The 23,854-nt window shown below is 39.7% G+C and overlaps 2 protein-coding genes across 2 annotated transcripts; both read right to left on the bottom strand.

Moving 5' to 3' along the window:
- Positions 1 to 1,044: 1,044 nt before the first annotated feature.
- On the bottom strand, positions 1,045 to 16,732 carry vat1l (vesicle amine transport 1-like). Its single transcript, XM_071910041.2, has 9 exons — positions 16,515 to 16,732; positions 15,628 to 15,757; positions 15,157 to 15,372; positions 14,315 to 14,457; positions 12,529 to 12,632; positions 11,861 to 11,916; positions 11,525 to 11,719; positions 2,498 to 2,581; positions 1,045 to 1,143 (listed from the first exon to the last, which is right to left on the bottom strand). The coding sequence occupies exons 1-9, from the start codon at positions 16,730 to 16,732 to the stop codon at positions 1,045 to 1,047; spliced, it is 1,245 nt and encodes a 414-aa protein (XP_071766142.1).
- Positions 16,733 to 18,107: 1,375 nt separating this feature from the next.
- bola3 (bolA family member 3) lies at positions 18,108 to 22,509 on the bottom strand. Its single transcript, XM_071910040.1, has 4 exons — positions 22,362 to 22,509; positions 22,079 to 22,202; positions 20,971 to 21,059; positions 18,108 to 18,855 (listed from the first exon to the last, which is right to left on the bottom strand). Exons 1-4 carry the CDS (start codon positions 22,395 to 22,397, stop codon positions 18,790 to 18,792), a joined length of 315 nt encoding a protein of 104 aa, XP_071766141.1. The 5' UTR covers positions 22,398 to 22,509; the 3' UTR covers positions 18,108 to 18,789.
- Between the last annotated feature and the right edge of the window lie 1,345 nt (positions 22,510 to 23,854).

The following is a 23,854-nucleotide window of genomic DNA, read 5'->3' on the forward strand; positions in this document are numbered from 1 at the left end:
GTGGTGGCGCCACACTCTTCTAATAAAGGATAACACACTGCAAATTATGGATTAGGCCTATGAATAGAGTTTTTAAGTGATTTGCCCTTAGAATTGTACCAGTTTTTGATATCCCCTGGCAGCTAAAAATACATTTTTTTCAGTTTTATCTGAACCTCAAATGAGGAAAGTCTGTGTAATTTATCAAAATGCTCTATGTGGTGTAGATTTTGTAGCTCAAAGGCACTGGTGATTCCACAATAATACGAAGTTGGCAGCTAGAGTAAATATAATGCAGATATCTACACAGACTTCTATCCTACCTCTCCTGGCTCACACTATGCTACGGTAAGATGAGAGAGCACAAGAGAGCGGTGATGTTCCAGTTTTGATTCACTGGCATTGTCAGATGCAGGGAAACTTTGGGTTGATTTCCTCAAACTTTAGTAAAATTGCTCTCATTTTACAATTGCCATCGAGGCAAACAGGACAGCACAGGGGAAAACTTAACATCACACTCTTTTTCCTATCCTGTGAACTATTAAGACATGAGCATAAGCTTGTTATGTGACACTTATTTTTGTCATTAACTCTCTCTTTTAGGCTCGCTACTCTTGAATTAGTAATAGCAATTCAGCTCTTTTATATGCTTATTCAGTCCACTGCTAATTTAATCACTTGTTGCACTTCAGAAAAAAAATATATCAAGCAATTGGCAGATGCATTCAACTGTAAAATGGATACAAACTTATTCCAATTATTGGTTAGCATTACATTACTTAATAATACTATATTGAGAATGGCACTTATGTTGACTGGCAATTTTGACAAACATAAGGTTCAGTATTCCATCAGTCTTCATGTACTCAAACATTTTACCTGACCAATTAACTAAGACACAACAGACACGAGACACATGCACATACACACATACATACACACATACAAACATACATACTGCACAATACTTTGAGCTTGTGTGTAGTTCTGATCCTCGGTGTTCAATCCGTGTAGAAGTTAACTCTCCAGTCTCTAGACAGGCGTGTTGCAGTGAGGTTGCTGGGTCTAATGGATGAAAGGCATGCGCTCCTTGTTGTCGTTGTCTCCTTCAGGCTCCTCTTCTTCCTCCCCTGCTTCACTGGTCTCTGTGCTGTCACTAGCCATCTGGTGGGAAAATTAGCCTTATTATCCATTACACACATACTAAGGTACAAAATGCACAAAATGAGAGAAACATTGGTGTGAACTGATATCATGCGGAGCAGCAATATATACATGTTTCCTTAGCTAATGAGCAGTTTTATGCAGGGTCTCTACATCTAATAGTTTCCCTAGGTTGGATGTTGAGGTCACCATGGAAACTACCACTGTAAAACAGGAGGGAATCCCACTCACTGCTCCCTTACTGTACCTGAAAATGTAAGCACCAGGCATGTTACTACTTTCAAGAAATCTCAGAGGTTTTATAGAGGCTTTGCAGTCGTGGCACAAATCTCCTAGCAACCACAGCTGGTGTCATCATGGAGGTCCACTGGAGAATTGGCCATACTCATATGATGGCTAAATACTGTATATAACAATCCGGTTAGAAAAAGAGAGATATCTGAAAACAATAGTCGTGGTGTGGGTGTAGGTTCATTTACTAATTTTAAAAGTGAAAGTGATGGTATAGTAGATTTGCTTCCAAATTTAGGTTTCTGTAACACAGTTCTTGTCATTTGTCTTAGTCTCTACTCCAAAACACTCTGAATTGTAGGTTGAGAAGAAGCAGCTCAGTCAACCTGAACAAACTGTTGGTTTTGGGCTTTGTAAGGTGGCTACCAGCAAGCGACTATGGCAGTTAATGTTAATGTTAACATACAACTACCACTACTAGGTATAAGCCATGTAATATAAGTTGTTGTGCAAATCATGCATTAACAAGACAGTGATAGTTAGTTGACTACTATATACTATGGTTTGCTAACTAACAAGCTCATATCCAAACAAAAAATCAATCAAATGTATCAGTGATGAATTGACCAATTCCCAGTCAAAACAGCAAAAACTGACCATGTCTATTCCATACTGCTGAGATGGCCAAGTTGTAAGTATAGAAATGCAATCAGCTGTTCTCAGCCATACTGGCCCAAGAGCTGAAGAGCTCCAATATGGCCAACACAGGGCGCAATTCCAGCAGGTGGAAGAAGCCACAGCTGGCAACCAGCTGAAGAGCTGCGTTGACTGGAGAAGTTGAACAAGCTGACAAACGTTACTCAAATTGAAACATGCATGCACCATCCAGGGCCCATGATGCCTTTAGTTCCAGGCCAGCATCCTGCCAACGTTACTAGATGTATTAAGATGCCCCATAATGCACTGCAGCTGTGTAACTTACTTGGACAATGAAGTGCCTGGTGCTGGCAATAGTCCAATTCCAAACAACTACAGAAACTATTTCACAGATAAGACTCGAATGTCATCGATTATTATTAAAAATGCTAAATGAACAAATCACCATCAACAAATATTTTCTTACCAAAGGTGTAGGAGCCTTTTCGACATCCAGGATGAGTTTTCCTATATTCCCTCGGTCATGAATCCTCTGCATGGCCTCTTTTACCTGAGGATAAAACATAACGATTAACTTACTTTCAACAAGCTGGACTCTTCACAGACCCTCTGACATCAACAAGGTAGTCACCAACTGTGATATCAATATAAATATTTTGTTCTAGTGCAGCACTGAGTCCTTTTTTTGAACATGTAAATACATTATTTATTTTATTATTTGGCCTCGAAGTAATTTAAGAAACAAGTGAAATTGGAACAAGTTCTCATACAAAAGGTTCTCCCAGGAGATAATACAGGCCCCAAAATCACAAAAAAATCTTATCTTACAGTTTCACCCTTCTGGTGTCTAACATGCATACTTTTAGTGTTTTAGTTTTTCAGCTTGGTCACTGAGCTGATCAGAGAGGCAAAGAGGGCAAAGGAGACCTGGCTTGCACACAGTGGAAACAGTGTTGCTTTGGCACTGCACCTCAGATTAATCAGTATCATTCTGCAGAAAAGCCCAAAAGGCCCAGCGAAGTCATGTTATATTTCCAATGATGTGTAAACATATACTTATAAGCCAGTTATGAGCAGCAACATTTTTCCAGCAATTTTTTCTAGGCCTAAGTAAAGAGGACATTTTACACTTTATATTTCTGCTCATAAAATTGGTGAACGATACAGATCTTCTAAAAATGCAAGCTCTCTTTAATGTTTCTCTGCCAGTAACATTAAAGACGTGTCAAATAACCTCTTATTGTCAATGGAATCCAGACAAAGATCATTTTGCAAAAATATCATCATGTTAAAAATGGTAAGACAACTTTCACTCTGATTTTCAGATTCAAAAATGTCTTGATCAGTACAAGGACAAGCTCTTCCAGTCAGAATTGCAACACTTGCTATGCGACAAAAGCTGAAAGCCATAATTTAGGCTAAATGATGCTGACTCACCCTGCTGGGTAATGTTAAATCAAAATGAACACTTCATGGCCTGTACAAATGATCTGAGGTCTATATTAAGCAGAAAAGTGGATAGCGTCTATCATCGTACAATGAGATTACAGGAGCAATGCAAGCTGTATTTTGCATGGGAGATTTGATTAGCTGTGGCTTTTGGCTGGCGGTGTAGAGCCTTAGATCCCATCAGCAGAGCTTATGACATTTACAGTTTTTGGTTCACAGAAAATAAAATGAATAACAAACACCTATGCCGTTTACTAGTAGAGTCAAACCTCACCACTCGTACACATTCTCAATATATTTTCCTGACAAAGTTCCACAGTCATGACACTTTATATGGTCCTTTTATGTTTGTCAGAGTCATGTCATTACACGATAATGGTTCAGGATCCTGTCATGACCATAGATATGTAGTATTAATCATCACAATATTTCAGCTCACTCTCAGAACTATCGCACTTTAAATTACCTGTTGCTGCACAGTCAGTGAAGCTCAAACCAGACTGCATTTAACAGAGTAGATTGTGTGGAGAGAGATACTGCAGTAGGGGGAATTCATTATACACATACTGTATTTCTTATAATGTTCATATTCTGTTTTTAAAGTATGCTTACAATTTAAACCAACATGAAATATCCCTGAATTCAGAAAGGACAGAAAATCATCTCTAAGAAATGTATTCATCAATCAATACCTATATATCAATAATATTAATGATGATGTAGGTAAATAAACAATGTTAAGGGAGCAAATACGATTACAACAGAGGCTTTATCTGATTGTAGTGAATACCTCTAAATCTAACACAGGTGTAGCAGCAAAACTACAGAAATAAGCCACCATGCTCTGTTAACTAGAGCCTTTGTTACGTTACTACCACATTATCAGGCTTATCCAACATTCTCCACCCTCCACCTCATCTCAACCCCCATCTCCTAATCTTTCGGTTCCCTTTTCAAGGCAGATTTAGGCAGTGAGCATTTACATGGTCTATGGGGGTGGAAAAAAAGCACATGCATGTATTCAGAATAACCTAAATAGACCACTATGTAGTGAGGCAGAAACTGTGTTTCTTCCAAAACACCTGAAACCACGGACACCACGGACACAAATTCACACGATGGACTAATCAACTCTGAAGTTCACTGAACATCTAAAATAGTACTGTTTGGCCCCAAGCTACATTGCAAACCTTTTAATCACCGTATGAGCAAGAGTGCAGCCAAGATCCACAGGCAGGCCCATTAATCAGTCTGGACTCAAGACTGAAGGTGATTGAGATTCAGGGAGTCTCAGCTGTGGCAAGGCCTGCCCAACAAACTTAAAGCTGCACTAGGCAACTTCACACGTTGGCAGCCTCAAATGGCAGTGAGAGGTAACTGTTTGAATTTTGCAGACTTCAAAACCCAGAAATCATATAACGTGACGTCAGTAAACTGCACACAGCCCACTCATGTTTACCAACACAGCAGGTTTGGGATACCAAAGTGACAAGAGCGACAAAACATCTAACAGCGACTCCAGCTTTCACTCACTTGCTGTTTAGGAGCAAGTTTTGTATTTCATACTGCACTTTCTATTTGTCACTTTCTGTGGGCGGAGAAGATTTCCCGCCAGTGACCATAACCAACACCATAATTTCATTTAGCCAAATGTATTGTGAAGCACTAATTAAGGTCAGCTCAGGACTAATTAAGGTTAGCTCAGGACTGTGATGGTATACCTTATAATTGCACCATTTTAGTGATTCTGGTTATGCCGAAACACAAGTAACTTACATTGTGTTGTTGCAGTTTCTTTGCTAGAACTACATACTCACCAAAATCTGTCTGAATGATGGATAATGACTAGTGCAACATTAAAGATCTTGTGTTGGAACTTAAATCAAGTGTCCATTCTTATCAATGCCCCACAACAATTTCACCTTTTGAGTGACTGACAGATCAATTAACAATAGTAACCTACATAACATCAATTCTGCTCATGACAGCCTGCGTGAACCTAATTAATCACTGCATGGGGAAAAGTTCACCCATCACAAGGGATTACTGAGGATGCCACATTTTGCTTTCTCATTACAGTCCACGCAGAGACACAACTGAATGTGCCTCTTTGTCTGGAAGCCATTGTCTCATACGCATTCATTTGATTAAAGAAATGGCGCAAACCAAGCCAAGAGCAGAAATAGGTCAGACAGTATTCCAGTACTTTGCTGCTATGTAGCAGTGACGGAGAAGAGAGGGGATATGATCCTCTTGCATTGTGGATGTAATGGGACCTTGCAGGTACTTTGTAGTAGTGGTGGCCAAAAATCAGTGTGAGATAGGCTCAGTTTTATTTCTTATACCCTAATAGCCTTTACCTTGGGCCTCCAAGTTATAGAGCAAAGTGATGCACCTCATATTCAGGCAACCTTTCCCTATTCCCTTCCAGTCACATAAACTCTGCAACTTTCATTCCAGGCCAAAAAAGTTTGCCATGGTCAACATTTAAACTAACTCCCCCTGAATTCTCCTTCCAAATACATAAGCAAAGGGGGGCTGCTGCGCCCCTGACACGCCATCCCACTACCTTTTAATGAGATTCCTCATGGGTAATGCTTCCAGTGAATGGCCTGAGCGTTCTGCCAAAGTTTGTTGACAACAGCTTAGGGGAAGCTTCCCATGAAAAATGAAAATCTGAAGAGAGCACACATTTCATCAACGTATTCTCTGTCAGATTGTAACTACAAAGTTAAGGCTGACTTGCGTTCAGCTTCTTGTGGCACATTGCCTGCACTGACTCACCTCATCAGAATGTTTGGAGCATTCTGGGGTGTTTTTTCTGAAACAAATTCCCAACAATGATTGTACTTAGTAGAAAATCTGTGAGTTTTACATGCTTTGATAGCATTGGGAGCTATTAGGCAAGTTCACATTTCTGCTGAGGCAATGAATGGAGCTTGACTTGTCGGGGTAGATATAAAGTCACTTCTAGCCACTGGAGATGGGTAAAACAGTGCCTGTAATTGTTAGTGATAACTGTTAATGTGTTTTTTGACTTCAATTCCCATGACTCCTTCCCCGTCACCTTAGTGACGTCAAAATTGACAAAAACAGTCAGAGAAACAAAGGGAGTTGTCTTCAAGCCAGGTTACTTTGTGTCATTTTTGCATTGTGTCGCAAACATTTATGGTCATGTGATGATACTGTGGCAACAAAGAAAATGTCAAAATAGCTAGCTTACGAAAAATTTGAAATGAGTGGCCATCACTGAAATGTAATGTTACTCTGTAACAGGCTAGCTGACTACCCTAGGCTAATGGCGTTACTGTTACAACCCGACTCGTATGTAAACATACAGTAAAGATACACAAATCACAAACAATATAGCTATAAAACTAGGCCTAGTCCATTGCTTCTTGCCAAGTTGACTCTACAATAGCAGTATCTGCAATTCTACTGAAGTTAGCCCACTCACAAATGAAAGATAACTGTTGGGCAAAGTAGACTGGAGCAAAATGGCAGCCAAAGGCATTGACATGCATTGCCTGTTTGCCAAATATTTAAGCTATATTTATTCATTTCAGGGACAGTGGCAGCCATCTGTTCTTACAAATCACTGTCATTAAAACGTACAATCAACATACCATTTATATTGTAACTGTCATTATGTTGTGTGTCTGATTATTATAGGACTCCAGTCAGGCTAGTGGTGGAGGGTCGACCCCACAGGAGTCGATTCAGCAGTTTGAGTTGGGGTCAGCTATCAGCCAATAACCAATCAGCCGCTTTTTCTGAGCTGAGCATGGATTGGAATGTTATGGAGAAGATGGTGTGTGAAAACATCGATTCATGCATTTAAGGTAAATTGGTGCAAAGTTATCATTGCTCTTGCAAAATTTTTGAGATTTCTTAGCTTGCGTGAACTGCGAAAGAGTTATCCCAGCTTGGCCTTTTGGGAGCTGCATACACAGCAGTCTCAAATGGAGCTGCCTACGGTTTAATCTATAGGAGTCGAGGAGTTGATTCCATGCACTCCCACAATTTGAATCAGAGTCAGAAACAACGGCAGAAATTTTGACCTGTGGGCAGGCAGCGAGTCCAGGAACACCGATACGAAAAAATAAAAAAAGTCCCACGCTGTTTGGTAGTTCTGCTGCAGACTGGCCGGGCGGCTCCATAGAGGTGTGTGTGGGAGGTGGGACATAAGTTCATCACATCTCATCAGCCAATTTTCTCCCCCCACCAACTTTACTTTGGTACATTCTATCTTTCACTTGACTTGAGTCGACAATGATTGACTGATTGTGGTGTGCAGAAATTTGTGACCGACTCGACCTAACAAATGAACATTATGCTATGCTGCCTTCAGGTGCTGTCAGAAATATCGTACGAGTTGAACATGCATGAACGACATAAACAAGGGGATAAATACGACGGGGAAAGTCGGGATTTTCTATGATCCCCAAGTTGCAGAGATGTGATGTTTAGAGCGTTTAGAGCGTGGACCCCACAACTGATGGTAAAAGTGATGTTTTGTTTTTTTTGTTTTTTTTGAATATATATTTATAAAATCCCAACTTAATTATAATGGTTCTAAAACAAAATAGGGTAACACTTTACAATAAGGGTACATTAATTAAGGGTTAGTTAATGCTTAATAATAATTAACTAACCCTTAATTAACAGTTAACTAATGTGTCTGGTAATCATTTACTAATGGTGTTCATGTTAACTAAGGTATTTATACATTATTTAATAGTCATCTTTATATACTATTAAATAATGTATAAATTAATACCTTAGTTAACATGAACACCATTAGTAAATTACACATTAGTTAACTGTTAATTAAGGGTTAGTTAATGCTTATTAAGCATTAACTAACCCTTAACTTAGTGTACCCTTATTGTAAAGTGTTACCCAAAATAGACTATATGTCTAATGATACTTTGTTCTACATTTGTCAATATTGTATTGTAGAAGTGGGGTGGTGGGTGGAGTATCCATGGATTCAGTTTGGGTCAAATTTCCAGGTCGTTTTTTTTTTTTTAATCCCAGTCCGCCACTGCCACTACATGAGGCCCTAGGACAGGCTTGCAACGTAGAGGTTGTGGACTTTACACTGCACCTTACTACCTCAAGTCTGACACCTGTTGAGAGGGAAGATGCTTGGTAATTCTATTGTAAAAAAAAGTTTGTGCAAAAACATTTCTGTGTGATGTTTGCTGTGTTTGTAATAAAAAACCTCTGAAATAGTACTATTGTTTTTATTAGAAAGGCACTTCAACATGTAAAAAAAAACAAATGGCAATGATAAAATCAGACAGTCCAAACAATAGGATATTACTATATACAAAACAATCAGTATTCATAAAATGTATCCATCCCTCTGGTTTGCACATACTGCATCTGACAGGCCCCGCTCCAAATTGTGTTTCATCTCCTTGTTGTAATCAGAACATATTCTTAGACAAAGATGAGAAAACAAAAACAATTAGCCTTTGCACCATTCATTTTTATATAAAAGACCTAATCACATGCTACTCCACAATCACATATTCTACTACTACTACTCTAAAATGCGGGCATTGACAACACTCTAAAATTAGCACAGAGAATCTGAAGCCACTAGAGAGAGTTCAAAACATTCTAAAACATTCAAACTAGAGTTGGCTGGAGTTTTCTCATCAACCAGAAGAAGCCGCATGGAGTTGTTTTTTTTCTGAATGCTTCAGCAACTCTCCCTCTCTAGCAACTCAACCTCGCCACATGGAGAGATGAACACAGAGAGAAACGAACAACACTAATGCAGTGGCTCCTGCTGCTAGGCTAACAACTTATTCATATGGTAAGTGCACTGACGCTACAGCAAATATTCCCTCTGCTAATATGATTAATAGCAGTCAGAATTTCAGAGTAAACAACTGGCTAATATCAAAGGTTTTGTTTTTTTTACCTGTTTTCTGATGCTTTTCCGCTCCTTGAGGTCTTTCCCTTGAGTAAAGGCAGCACCGGTATTCATTCTCGTTTTATTGCACAGCTTTTCATTCTCCTGTTTTGCCTGGAGACTTTCCAAAGATCTAAATCTTTTTATCTCGACGGCTGAATTGGTGGAGGCGACGAAGCCGACCCCTGCAGAGCTGCATCTGCCACGCTACACTGCAGCTACTACAATCCAAAATAGCCCGCGGATCGCAGCGTCATTATTGTTTACTTAGTGCATATAACACTTAATTTCCTGTGTGCTGAAAAGATTTCCCGCCACCGGTCGTGCCCCACAGCAGGGGCCAGACTGGACCAAACTAGTAGTTATCATGGATCGCTAAGGGGTGGATTTTGTCTTGTCCTGTCCTAACGCATTCCTTAGATTGAAAAAGCAATATTCTTTCAGGAAAATGTTATGTAATGCAGCTTTAAATGCACGACTAGTTGGTAGTTGGAAGAAATTGTGAGCAGATGTCAATGTGTCCAAAACATTTGTAAAAAATACCATTTTCCATTCCTTTTCCAGAGCCGCAAAACACATTTTTGACATGCCATGATTTTTCCAGGTTTTCCATGAGCACTGGAACCCTGATTTCAACAGTTTTTGACTGCTCTTCACCTGAGCCCACCTTGGGGTGTCTACAGGGCCATATTTGGAAACAACAAGGTTATATTTTTAATAATTTGTTTCCTTTCAGTCAGTACACTCAGTGTATTGCATACCGGTAGGGGATGTCCCAACCCAGCTTTTGAAAAGGAGGAATTAGTGGTCAACATCCGATTTCCCCACAGAAAAAACACAAGTGCCACATGAGGGTTCCATTAAATCAACTACTGGACTCTAATATCAGTCAGTCTAGTTATAATTACGCATCCTTTTGAATCTTTCTGGCAGCTGAACTTGGATGAAATATTGTGGTTAATTTAAGTAGTTTCGAACATGGTACAGCCTGACACTCAAATTTGTGGTGTTCCCCGCAGCTTTCATCCATATCTGATTTTTTTAATTACTTAAGTTCCTGTCTGCTCTCAGATGATATAAAATTAGCCCCTATGTGCTAATCAAAAGTCTTTAACTGCAGCAATTAAAGCTTCAACATGTAGCATATTTACCTCAATATATCATTCTCGAATTAATTTTGATAGCGTAATTCCCGTAGAAAAATGAGACCACATTTGTTTGTTAAATGAATATAATTCAGAATTCGAGGGTGTGGATTGTTAAACCATGCACGTGGATTTCAAAAGCGAGAGCACAGGTTTAGACATCGTTTTTTCTTCTACCAAGTGACCCTTGGCGGGCTCCGTGTGCAGCTCTTTCACCAAGCAGATCTCGAATGATGGAAGATACAATTCGCAACTAGGCGTTGAAAGATGAACATCTAATTTAACTGTGACTGAAAATGTATATTGTGGTTGGTAGCGTTCAGATGATTATCCACACAAACAACAGTACAAGAGTACAGGTAGGCAGCAAAAATAATTGCTCTTGAGTTTCCATGACAAACAATGCACACCCACCTCACAGCAACAAGCCAATGTTCTGAAAACATTTTACATTCAATACATTCTCTACAACCCGATGTGATAACCACTAGCAGATCGTGAATTTAACATTCAATATGTTCTCTACAGCCCCTATAATCAGATAGCCAATATACGTAAATAGTGTGCTTATAATAAGTCTGCTTCTCCCGGACTCTTCAGCTTTGGGAAAACAACAGTAAGAGACGGACTTAGAGTTTGCAGAAATGGAGAGTGAAGTGACTGATGCATGGCCTATCGGGCTTTGTGTGGGTGTGCAATAATTGTAGAACAGGAAGACGCAACCTACCCACCATCTGTGGACGAATGTCCAACAACAGCTGACAATACCTCACAGAAAAAAAGCAGTGACAAACAACAGATTTACACGCCGTCCAAGATGTTTACATAACACCTTTTCAAAAATCCCTGCTGGTCTCTTCCCTGTCATCTCCTTTAACGTTACCATTCTGGCCATGTCAGCTTGGACATGATGATCGTTTGCCTACACTGTCAGTGTTACACCCTCCGACTCGCAACCCCAGTCCCTTACCTCCTCCAGCGCCCATAGGGAGTCCACCACCGGCTTGATCTTCTTTTGGTTGTAGAGAGACAGGAGTTTTTCCATCACTGCCTTCACGAGGCTACATCTCCCCTGCTTGAAGAGGAGGTTGAGGAGCGAGAATCCCGCAATGACTTTGTTCTCCTCATAGAGTTTAATAGGATTCACTTTCTCCACCTGCCACCACTGGACAAACAAACCAGAGAGACACATTCATCTTGAGTGACTCATTTGTGTTTGCGTTTCATTTGCCATGAAATGTTCATTAGGTAGTAATAGGGTGCTTTTTCCTTCAAATGCTGATGGCAGACTGCATCTCTGACTCACAGATTTTGCAAAGCTGAAGAAACTCTTTGTTTCCCCAGTTACCATGTTTGATGCGCCTGAAAAAACAAAAATAAAAGGATTGCTGAATGCAGTGCAAATGGTTGGGCAGAAGTGACTGGTCAATAATAGACGGCCAGGAAGGGTGTAGGGTTGAGGTGGGGGAGGAACAGTTGGCACCTTTAGATCTGTGCAAGCACGCCCTGGCACATCTCCAGTACGACTACAACTAATGAATTCTTCTCTTTGTAATGCTGTTAATCAATTCATAATGTGCATGTAGCAGAACTCAAAGGCTGTCAGACACATCTGAGGCCTGACAGAAACTGAAGTAATTAAAAGAGATCAGATATGGATGGTAGCTGTGAGGAATAATACGCATTTTAATGGCAGGCTATGGAGTGTCGTGCTCTATTCAAATGAACCTCAATATTTCACACACAGCCCAGTTGCCAGTAAGATTCAAGAGGATGCATAATTGACTAGACTAACTAATGTGCTGATGGAGAAGTATCAGAATCTAATTGCTGAAACTGACATCAAAGTTGAAGCACATGACTGAAATTCGACTAAAATGCGACAATTTAAGTTATTTCTACTCTGAATATACTGAATGAAATAGCAACGGTTATGTTTACAGATGTAAGCCAAAGCATAAGTATGATCCTCACCATACAGGATGTAAGTTCCAAGTGGCTTCAGCAAACCCAGGCCTTTCCCCGTGTTTTCTCCGCACAGGCAGTCCAAGACAATGTCTACTCCCTCTGGAGAGATCCTAAAATATAAAGACCGAAATAAAGGTAAAGTCCGCTGTAAAACGGAATTCACGTAAATCAATCAACATACTGTAGGACAGTATAATCTGAACATGTCAACATCAACATGAACATGATCTACAAACAACTTCTTCAGCAGCTCAGGTAAAGTGGAATTGAAGGCCAACTTTATAGATAGTAACACTGGCCAGAGTCATTTACAGTGATACGGGCATATTGTTTTCTGCTTCGTGACTGTGGGCACTACAGTGAAATAAAGCTAATTTGGATGTAAAATTATTTTTTTAAAAAGACTCTATGAGTCCATATAGTCAGCCTCTGATTCATTGTCATTGGAGCAGCTTCAGGTTTTGTCACATGATCACAGATTTGAGCACTGGCTCTATTGATTACAGAAGATGGATTTACCTTTTACCAACTTCATGTTTACCTGATTACAAGCAACCGAAGGTGAACACCCCATTAGCAGCCAATCAATACATTAGCCTTGCAGTATTCACCCAACATCCTCCCCCACATTTTCTCCTTTGTTCTGGTTATAGTGTTCTTTATCAACAGCTTATTGAAGTTTAACAATGACCACATTGCTGTTCTTCAGTGACACATTTCATATCATGTGACAAAACAGTTATGTAAATACTGCACAAAGAATCAATCAAACAAGTTTCCCATAATGAGACTCATTAAAAGGAATGTGAAAGAATGAAAGGTATGTAATGATCAAGGGGACCCTAATTCCTTACTTTCTGCCTTGTGGCCCTGGACACCTGCTTGGCTAAACTGCTTGGCGGTCTTGTGATGCCCATGGTCTTGCCTTTTGTAAAAAGACTAATTTAATTTTACTTTGCTCTTGATCCTGAGAAGAATGTGTGGGCCAGAGAGATGAAAGGCGTATTAATCCACTACCATTGGTGATATGTAGGCAGAAAGCATGAAACAATCAGTACTGATGAAATCAATGTTTGAATCTCTATGCACTGTGACCTGAAGAACAGCCATTTAACACATTGCATATAGTATATGTATCGTATATGTACCCTGGTTAAGTGACTCACCTTCACATTATGAGTACCAGTGTTACCAAATGGTCTAATGCTGAGGAGGCAGCGTTGGATTTCACTTTGATAATCAAAAGCTTTTTTCAGAAAAAAATAAAATAAAATAAAACTTTACAGCACACTTCCAGCAAATTTCACACAATGTTTGGCAGAAGCTGATTTTTTTATGTGCAAACTGATTTGACAACAAGCTGTGTTGTGAATGGAGTCTGTATGGTATCAGCGCTCAGCCCTAATTGGCTCAGTTGTTCCACGTTGCAGTACAAGCCTCCGCCCTACACAATGCTGTTGCTCTCTGAGATGAGCTGTGTGTTGCCATGGGGACCACAGCCACACAAGACCAAATAAGGCAACAGGTAACATCTGCATCCTTGCAGAGCCCTCTATGCTCAGTGTGGTCTATGTTATCACATTAGTCCACATTGATCACATGCTACAGTGAACCGGTGCTTGATGATGGTTTCAAATTCAATCTCATTTTAAGAATTAACCAATTAGAGTGCTGCCAAAATATATTGTGCGGAACTGATTATTGCATCTTCGTACTCAGAGCAAACACCATTAAATAAACATTAATGAAAAAAACATTTCTGTTATAGTACAGACAAAGTTTCCATCCTTACTTTTTGACCTCTTGTACATAATCGATATTCCTGTCAAAGAGGTGAGTCACAGAGTCTCTGATAGCTACATGTTTGAAACATGAGGCAATCCCAAAGACAGTGACATTGGGCACAGTGGAGCACAGCTGAGCCACAGCTTGACCCTGAAAATAACAAACAGTCACAACAGGTTATCAGGGACGGAGAAACAACAGAGGGATTAACTCTAAATGCACCAGTATCAAATGAAGGCCATACAGAATCCACCATCAAAACATACACACACATTCATAAAAGAAATGAGATACAGTGTGTAGAAGTAGAATTTTTAGTTCTGTGTTTGTATCACTGAATCAGAACTGGCTTTTGAATAATTCAAGATTTCTTGCTTTGATTTCAATCAAACTTTAATAACTTTAGATGGAAATTCAGTTTTACTGGAAAGAACTGCCATAAAATAAGAAATCATTTAAATTCCAGTATATATTTTCAGTTAGCACTATGAATTAAACTGTAGCTACTAGATAGGTAACAAGCAACCTACAGAACAATATCCCCATTGTAGCGGCGAAGTGACCAGTTATAATTAGAGCAGGATGAAAATATTAAGCTCATTTCTATTGTGTCTATCAAATTGGTTTTGAGTGTGTGTGTGTGTGTGTGTGTGTGTGTGTGTGTGTGTGTGTGTGGGGGGGGGGGGGGGGGGGGGGTTGCGTGCATGGTCAAGCCCTATTCTTCAGCCCAAACGCTCTAAACCCTTCAGATACTGTGACAATTGATTGATTGATTTACAACATAACATTCTTTAGAGACAATTCCACTCTCTGTCCATTCTACCTGAATCACTTAAGGAATGGACTTACTACACCACCTCCTGCTGAGTGGACCAACACTGACATCCCCTCTCGAAGATTGGCAACCTCAAATAGCATCATGTACGCAGCCACGAAGTTCAGGGAGAAGGCTGCAGCCTCGGGAAAAGTCATTTCATCTGGCATCTTGTAGACAAAATCCACTGGTGTGCAAACCACTTCTGCCCAGGCATTGTAATTCACAAAAGCCATAACTCTGTCTCCTATCTGAAAGAAAAATGTAAGTGTAGCTGGAAAATCAGGCATACCAGCAATGGTGTAACATTTATGTTGCATTTGGGAGAAAGTTACTGGTTTATGTATCTATGCGCATGCATATCAGATTATTGTTTACATGCACATATCCCTATTTTTGTTGATGTAAAATTAACTAATTGTGGTGGTTCTGAAGTTGATCAGTGTAGATACAGATTAATACATATATCACTGTAGTACAGTTTTGTAATCCATAAATTCACTAACCTCAAATCCCTTTGTGTTTTCACCGACTGACTCTACTATTCCTGAACACTCAAACCCGGGGACCACAGGAGGTTTTGGAGGACTGTCGATGGTCCCCTGGCGTACCATCAGGTCCAGGAAGTTCAAACCACTGCAACAGTAGGATCTGACTTCAGTTTTTGTTCACATTTTAATTACTTTGACTTGGATGAAAATGAGTTCATACAGCAGAGCTTTCCCTGCATGTGAACTATTTAATCAATAGTACTTAAATTTGGTATGAGCTGTTGATAGTTTTACAACTGCCCAAAAACATACAATTTATTTAACTATCAGCAGAAAGTCATAGGCTGAATGCTTCAATTCCTCTATGACAGCTGCATTCCCCGGCCTTGTCTACAACAGTTTTGAAACAAAATGGCAATTGCCTCTTGCTGGAAGTACACTTTAATATTCTTGAACTCTGAGTTTGCCAACCTAAAGCACTGGCTAGGTTGTCATCTTCTGCAATTACACAAATTCATGTTAAATAGACTATATACTGTAAATGTAGCAGAGCAAATCAGTGATGACTTAAAATGAGTAAATCTTAAAATGTATTCCTTGAAAATTACAAATTAGGCTATAGACAGGCAACAGTTTGGTCCAGGTTTTGCTGGGTAAGCAGCAGGCTCCAGCAGCCAGGCGTTAGAAAGGACCTGTGGCTTCATGACTGCGATATTTTCCAGCCTTATTCTGCACTGAAGCAGAAGTCAGAAGGCTACAGTAAAGCGTGGGAATCTCAGAGTGGGTAGGAGAGCACAACAGAATCTATTAATCACTACATTTAAAACATGCACATACACATAAAATCCTGCGAGCATCACCTGCTGCATCATTGCAATATCCCCCCCCCCCCAGATATTTACCATGCTTTGACACGGATTTTCACTTCACCCTCCTGAGGCTCGGGCATTGTCTTCTTGGTTACCCTGAGTTTGTTGAGACCTCCAAAACCCGCCAGTATCACCGCCCGCATCTCTTTGGCATCAACTGATGATGATTCCATGTTTTCTGCTTCTTTTCCTAAATTCTTCTCTATCATATGTTCGGTTTCCTCCGTCATATCTGCTCCTTCTTTAGCCATGTCGGCGACCTGCTCTGCTGCTCCTCCTCACCGCTTCAGGGACAGGAATGATCTGGTGCGCAGTCTGTACCATGGAGTCTGCCAGGCGCCGTGGATGCTTTGTTGCCCATGTAGCCTGAAATATATGAACTTAATTGGTTTAGTCGCGGCCATACCTGAAATTAAATTCACACCTTCGTGAATAATCAGCCAAATTATGTTTCATTATTCCAATGATAAGCGACAAAAGTTTATCATACAGCTTTGAAATATAGTTGGTCCTACACTGTATGTCCGCAAAGAATTAAAATATGCAGTGCACCATCTGCTGGTGAAGTTTTGAAGAGATCGAACCATTATTTAGTCTCTATGACTAACATCAATCATTATCTGTCACCTGCTGAAAGCATGGTGCCTTCAAGTGCTCTTGGAAATACAGTATAGTGAGCATCCCACCCCCACCCTATCACCCCTTAACCCAGCCAGGGTCCCCATATCATGTATGGCTATGTCTTTTGTGTATCCTTGTGTCTTGTTTGTCTTGCATGTGAACTTTGGTGCTCTACAAATAGTTGAGTAAATTATTAAAGTTATTTTCATAAATTGAGCAAACGTGTTATAACGAGGTAGCATGTTGGACTTGTTATTTTAGGTGTTGGTAAGTGATTCTGGCGGGCGAAGACATCAGGTGGAAGCGGGTGAAAGTCGTTGGACTATACACTCGACAGACATTACATTTTAAAATCAACAATTTTTATAGTTATCAAGCCTACCTAAGTTTGTTCTCACCACTTGTGAATAATCGTGGAAAATGACACAGTTCAGTAGCAACTGTGAACTTCCGTTGTCTCCCTTCAGCCTTCAAAATAAAGTCCCTTGTCTCACCGACTCAAAAAACATTATTGATGTTTATCGTAACGGACGGAATCGAATAAGGCTTCATATTTGGTCAACAACTTTAATAGTCATTAACTATACCTACGTTTGTCCCATTGCTAGTACGTAATAGTAGAAAAATCACTCTTGTTGACATCGCTAGGGTTAGCATTAGCAACTCAACTTCCGCTGTCTCCACATAACCTTCAAAATAAAAGTCTCTCGTCTGCCACTCACCCCTCAGACAACCACACTTATGTTTATAAATGCAGAAAAAATATTCAAAATTAAACATTAACTACATTTGTGTTCATGCTTTAATCAGTTAAATATACATCCTTTAATAGTCCCTGAAATAATAACAAAAATGATAATAAAGGTGACTCTAGACTTGCTGAGATTAAATTAATTAGGCATAATGATTGTAGTATTACAACTTACATTTTCTTTGCAAATTTGATTGACTGGTGAAATGTTTTCATCACAAAAAAATAAGAGTTGGTAAAAAACTGTTTTTAGTGTACACAGGCATTATCAATGCATAGGAAGAATAAATACAATGCATGCATCACCTGCATTGCAACCTAATGCATCTAAAATGGAATGATCCAGGAGTAAGAGATTAATTTGAAGTGAATTAACTTTCATTGGACAGCAACGCTTTAAATGTGACCACAGTGTCCGCGATATGGAAAAATAATGCTACACAAAAAAAACATTTTTTCCCCAATTAAAGACAAGATTGCATAGCAATTTTCTGGTACTCATGGAGACATTTAGTAGGACCACTTATCATTACATCAACAACCCCTTGGTTAGACCACAAGATGGAAAGAACCCTACATGACTTGACATTTTACTAATGAATCCCAGCATGCTGACAATGTCTTTTGTGCACATCATAGCCTTCCAAAGCTCGGAGCTTGCAAATAACCTCAGACTATAAGATATCTCACAGTTAAAAAAACCCCAAAACAAAACGATAGCTTAGTCTCATCTTAAATTTATTACACAATTCACACTGTTAAATGTGGAACTGCCAGCATGTTCCTCAGAGCAATTATACCACTGGCACATTAACAATTCTCATGAAATCCACTCACTACTCAATCTCCTCATATTAAAACTTTACATTCACTTTGGTTGGGGTGGCCATGGGATGGGAAAGGGCTGTGGGTCAACAATTAATGGAATGTCTTGCTCTAATGTTTTGGAACATCTGTGAATATTCGCAGTCCATGCATTCCTTGAATCTCATCCTTGAGTGCCTGTGGAAGAGAAAATAGGGCAGGTCATGAATAAAATGAAACAATACTACAATAATAGGTCTATGTACATGTGACAGACTGGATTCAAACCCAAATTTCTCAAGTTTAAACATCTACCAGTCCTCTCATTTTCACCCAGGCCAGTGGAGCTAATGCTTAACTTAATTTAAAATCCCAGGTCTTCCATGCAAGAAATTAAACATCTATATGTCTACTGTAAGAAGTCAGACAATCTACAGACAATCTACATGTAGAAATGTAGATTGTATGCTTGTATATAGAGTAGGGCTGCAGCTATCGATTATTTTAGTAATCGAGTATTCTACCGATTATTCCATCGATTAATCGAGTAATCGGATAAGAAATACTTTTGCTTTATTAAAGAGCAATAGTAAATATACAAAAGAGAAAAGCTGTCCGCACGAAGCTGTCCATACGACACTGTGATTTACTGAAAATGAGGTGAAATAATAATTATTATTGATATTTATTACTAGGCCTAAATATCATACAAGTTCATAAGACTGGCTAATGTACATTTATTTGCTATGTTGAAGGGTTGCCCTACACCTGCTGACCCTACTCACTGCAATCAAACTAAACTGAATATACCTGCTGTATTGGACTGGTGCATTTTAGGCTCCAATTGCTACTTACACCACCTGATATTTTGCTTTCTGGGGTATTTTATGCATCACTGTGAGGGGAGTAGGTGTGTGTGTGTGTGTGTGTGTGTGTGTGTGTGTGTGTGTGTGTGTGTGTGTGTGTGTGTATGTGTGTGTGCCTATCATAATAATAACATGAATGAAGCTCAGGCTTTCACAAATTGACTGCAGCGTTTTATTTTCTGTGGTTATTTTCTTGAGCAAAACTTAGCTAACTTAGGGACATCATAACTAGCCACCATATTGATTTACGTTCTTAACTAGCCATTACATATAGCCATAATTAACGTGCATTCTTTACTAGCCTTCATCTCATCCCGTTTTAATATCAAGTGCTGACTCCGCCCACCCGGCCAGTTTCGGCGTACGCCGGTAGCAATTACAAGTGGACCCTATCCTACAGTCCCTGCTCTCAGCGGAGGGAAGGAGCTACGCTGTGTGTGGGAAGCGCTGTGACCGTCAGACCTCTCTGGATTAGACAAGCAAGTAGAGAAAACCGGCATCAGCCGAACCAATTTATTGCCAAATGCTTTGGGATTCAACACATTAACATTGCTTCCCATGGTCAGAAAAAGTCGGCAGATTTGTCGCTAGTCGCTTTTGAGAAATAAAGTCGCCAGGGGGGTCTGAAAAGTCGCTAAGTCTAGCGACAAAGTCGCCAAGTTGGCAACACTGGATCCGAAACTTTGGACACTTTCTGTCGTTTTCTCTGGCCTGTCTCTTCTCTTCGCCCCTCGCTATTTTCTCTCTCTTTCTCCAGCGCGTTGTGCAACAGTAATAATCATCTGTGCGAAACACTGAGCGTGTATATAGTTATATGGATTAAACGAAGCTTCGATGCAAAGAATTTGCATCGAAGCTCGAGTTTCTCGAGGAATCGTTTCAGCCCTAATATAGAGTATGGTCTTTGTCTGTGGATTAATTTGTGTGCTGTCACACATCATATGTCAGACGCCACTGATTGAATTTGGACTAAACTTGTGGGAATGATGCATCTCGCCATCATCTCGCCTCATCTCACCGCTGTGTTCGCCCCATTAGGCCAACCAGTGTAATTTGCAAGGACAGCTGGATGTGTGTAGTTTCATGTCAATCGGACTTGATGGTTAGGGCAGGAGTTAGGGCCTTTCAAAGATAGAAATTTTGACCTTTAATTATAGTGCCCCCATCAGGCCAAGTGTGAAGATGTATCATCCTTACAAGTTTTGTCAAAATCAGACTGGTGGTGTCTGTGATGTCACCTCAAATATCACGTTTGACAGATAGACACAGCCCAATCCATAAGACACAAACTGAAGTATGAGTTTAAGTAAAAAGAATAAAACAAAAAACAAAAACATTATTGCTGCCAAAAGTAACACTGCACCAAAAACCAGAGTTACTTGTGGACTGCACCCTCATCCTGTAGTGACACAGGTAATACACTGGGCTAATCAATATGACAGTTTACCTGATTGACTAGTTGGTGTTGTTGAATGGTCCTTTTTCCTTTAAACTCGTTGGACTCTATATGGATCTCATACATGGCACCACAGCCACCTAAAGACAGACAGACATGAATTGGGTGCGATACCTTAACTCTGACCAAACCATGGTGAAAACAACAAAGATTTAACTAGGGATGAACTGATCATGGTTTTGGGGATGATTCCAATGACCATTTCTTTATCAGTGTGATTCTCTGATCACTGATCCGATCAACAATTGAAATTGATTCTTTATGCGATATACACTCACAGCAATGTAATGCTGAGTATGTTGAGGTAGCACTGGCAAAGTTTGAAACTTAGTTGACAGCTGAAATTGAACATATAATTTTCTAGGAATGTAACAAAGGTTTGTGATATGAAATTTTGCAATACAAGAATTTGACGATATGCACAGTGTAACTGAAAACATGTTTGAGTTCAGTTGCAGTCTAATATCTAAGAAATGACATTCAGCATGCTGTGTTGTCCTATCATAAATATACGATTCCTGACCTGTGTTGTGAGAAGTTATCACAATCAGTTGAACCGTTTGAGAATTGAGTGTATTTGTTTCTCTCATTGAGGGTTTGCATGTGCATCGCTGTTTGTGTGTGTGTGTGTGTGTGTGTCTGTGGGGGAAACCTACAGTCACCCTGTCTGTGGTTTGCATGTATCGTGATGTCAAACTGTGAACCCAGTATCATATACTGAACCAAACCGCTAGCTGAATGTATCACTGCATCCCTAGTATTTTATGAAACAGCTAGATGCTGGCCAGTTTGGATACCCCCCTTCATTCATCCAAAGTTAGGCTAACTAATTTAGGAATTTCACAGGCAAGGATGCTTCTGTAATACTCCAAAACGTAATGATCCTGACTAAATTGAGCTGCAATTAGGACCAGTCTCTGTAATGGCAAATCCCTAGATTCAAGGGCACCCACAGTGAGGCACAGGCAGGCTGGGTGACGCATATTAGCTTAACACTGGATCCTCCTGGTTTTGGGCTATAATCACTCCCCATATATAATGTGGTCAATCTCTGGGATTCGTACGGTGTAGGTGTGCAGCTACCTGTATTTTACAGTACCTGATATATCCACAACTTTGAGCGACGAGGCTAACGGAAACTTCTCTTTAAGTATATGAGCAATGCGGACCTCTCCGTCTGTTTGCGAGGACAGACATCTCCGCACCTGTCCAGACAAAACACCCTACAGGGACAAAAACAAAAACAAAAACAGGGTCCAGTGAGCGACAGTGGCAAGTTAGCAAACTGTTGTTAGCTAGCGTTAACATTTAATCTGGTCATTAAGATTCGTCCTCGGCTTTAAACTGCCGCGCAATAACAGTTTCATATACTACACATTTACTTGATTAATGCGAAGAAACCGGGTAACAGAAATCATAGTGCCGGTCAGGTGCTGTTTTCAAGTCAACACTTGTTATGATGTAGCGTCACTTTAATCATGAGGAGGTTATAAAATCCACTACAAGTCATGCCCTCGGCTCCGCGCACACCAAAACATTCTCCGTCTCAGTAATATGACGCAAGACATCCGGGTACTTCCGGGGTACAACTAGCCGACTGTGAGTGTAGCCTACAGTGTAACCATTAAGAATAAGTCTTATCTATTTACAACACTGGATTGACAAAGTCATTATTTTTTAAAAGATGTATTTGATGCAAATGGGACATTGGTTATGAGGATTTCCTCAGAATTAATGTTTTTCCTGTTTCATATAGAAGCTATCCCCATGGGCATTCATCAACTGATGAAAAGTCATGGGGAGTTCATGATAGTACAGAATTTAAATTATTTCTTAATGGTAGCCTATTGATATTGGAAACCTCAAATATACTAATAAACATTTTTATAGCCTATATATAATAAAAGAAAAGTAATTCCAATAAAATTATGTTGTAATTCTCAGTTATCAGATATACAGTGGCAAAAAGTGTGGCTACTGCCCTTTAAATTCTGTGTTCCATCTCAAAATATTGCACAATATATATCTCTCCATTATAGCTTATCAATGTTTGCAGACACTGAGGACAAATTTAAGTTTGAAAACTGAAACTTGATGAGTTATGTGTGTTATCACAAGCTTTGACCATGATTACATCTTGTTGACTAAAATGTAAACCTCATAATTTTATTGGGGAAATACACACAAATCTACATTTCTAAAATCGAAACAATGTTTTACTTCTATTTGAATATGAATCCTTGATTAGCCTAAGTCTTGTAAATCTTTTCTGTGAGGTCAAATTTAGGACACATGCAGGTGTGTGAATATTTTCTGTGAGTGAACTCTAATAATGGAGCTTTTCAAAGTTATTCATCTTTTCCCACAAACTGGACTGTTTTGGCCAGTAAACACTGTAACTGGTTGACCAGATAGGATTTAGTGCAAAAAAAGCCTGCAGGTGAGAAGAGCTGACTCAACAACGATGTGAGATGCACTGGCATTGATTACAACTATACTCCACTACACTTACATAACACTGACACTATACAGACATTGCACACATACCTACGTTTACACATAGCCCGCAATGTCTCACCCAAAAACTTCAAGACTCTATATCAGTCTCAACAACAACAGGGTAATCAGATGTGTAAAGCCTCTGGGTTAAAAACAGCATGTTCTTTTAACTTTTAAAGTTCTGATTGACATCTTCAAGGTATAATGGGTCTAAATGTAAAGCTTATCTCTCTCTGCAGGTTGTGCAGTGCCTCATTAATGGAGGCAGAGAAGCAATTAGAGGCTGTTGACAGTGGGCTCTCCTCCCTATTCACTACAGGCCTGAGCTTTGTTCATGCACAAGAGTTATGTAGACAAAACAAAGACAGGCCGCCAT

This window comes from Centroberyx gerrardi, chromosome 1, assembly GCF_048128805.1.
Source record: "Centroberyx gerrardi isolate f3 chromosome 1, fCenGer3.hap1.cur.20231027, whole genome shotgun sequence".
Lineage (NCBI taxonomy): Eukaryota > Metazoa > Chordata > Actinopteri > Beryciformes > Berycidae > Centroberyx > Centroberyx gerrardi.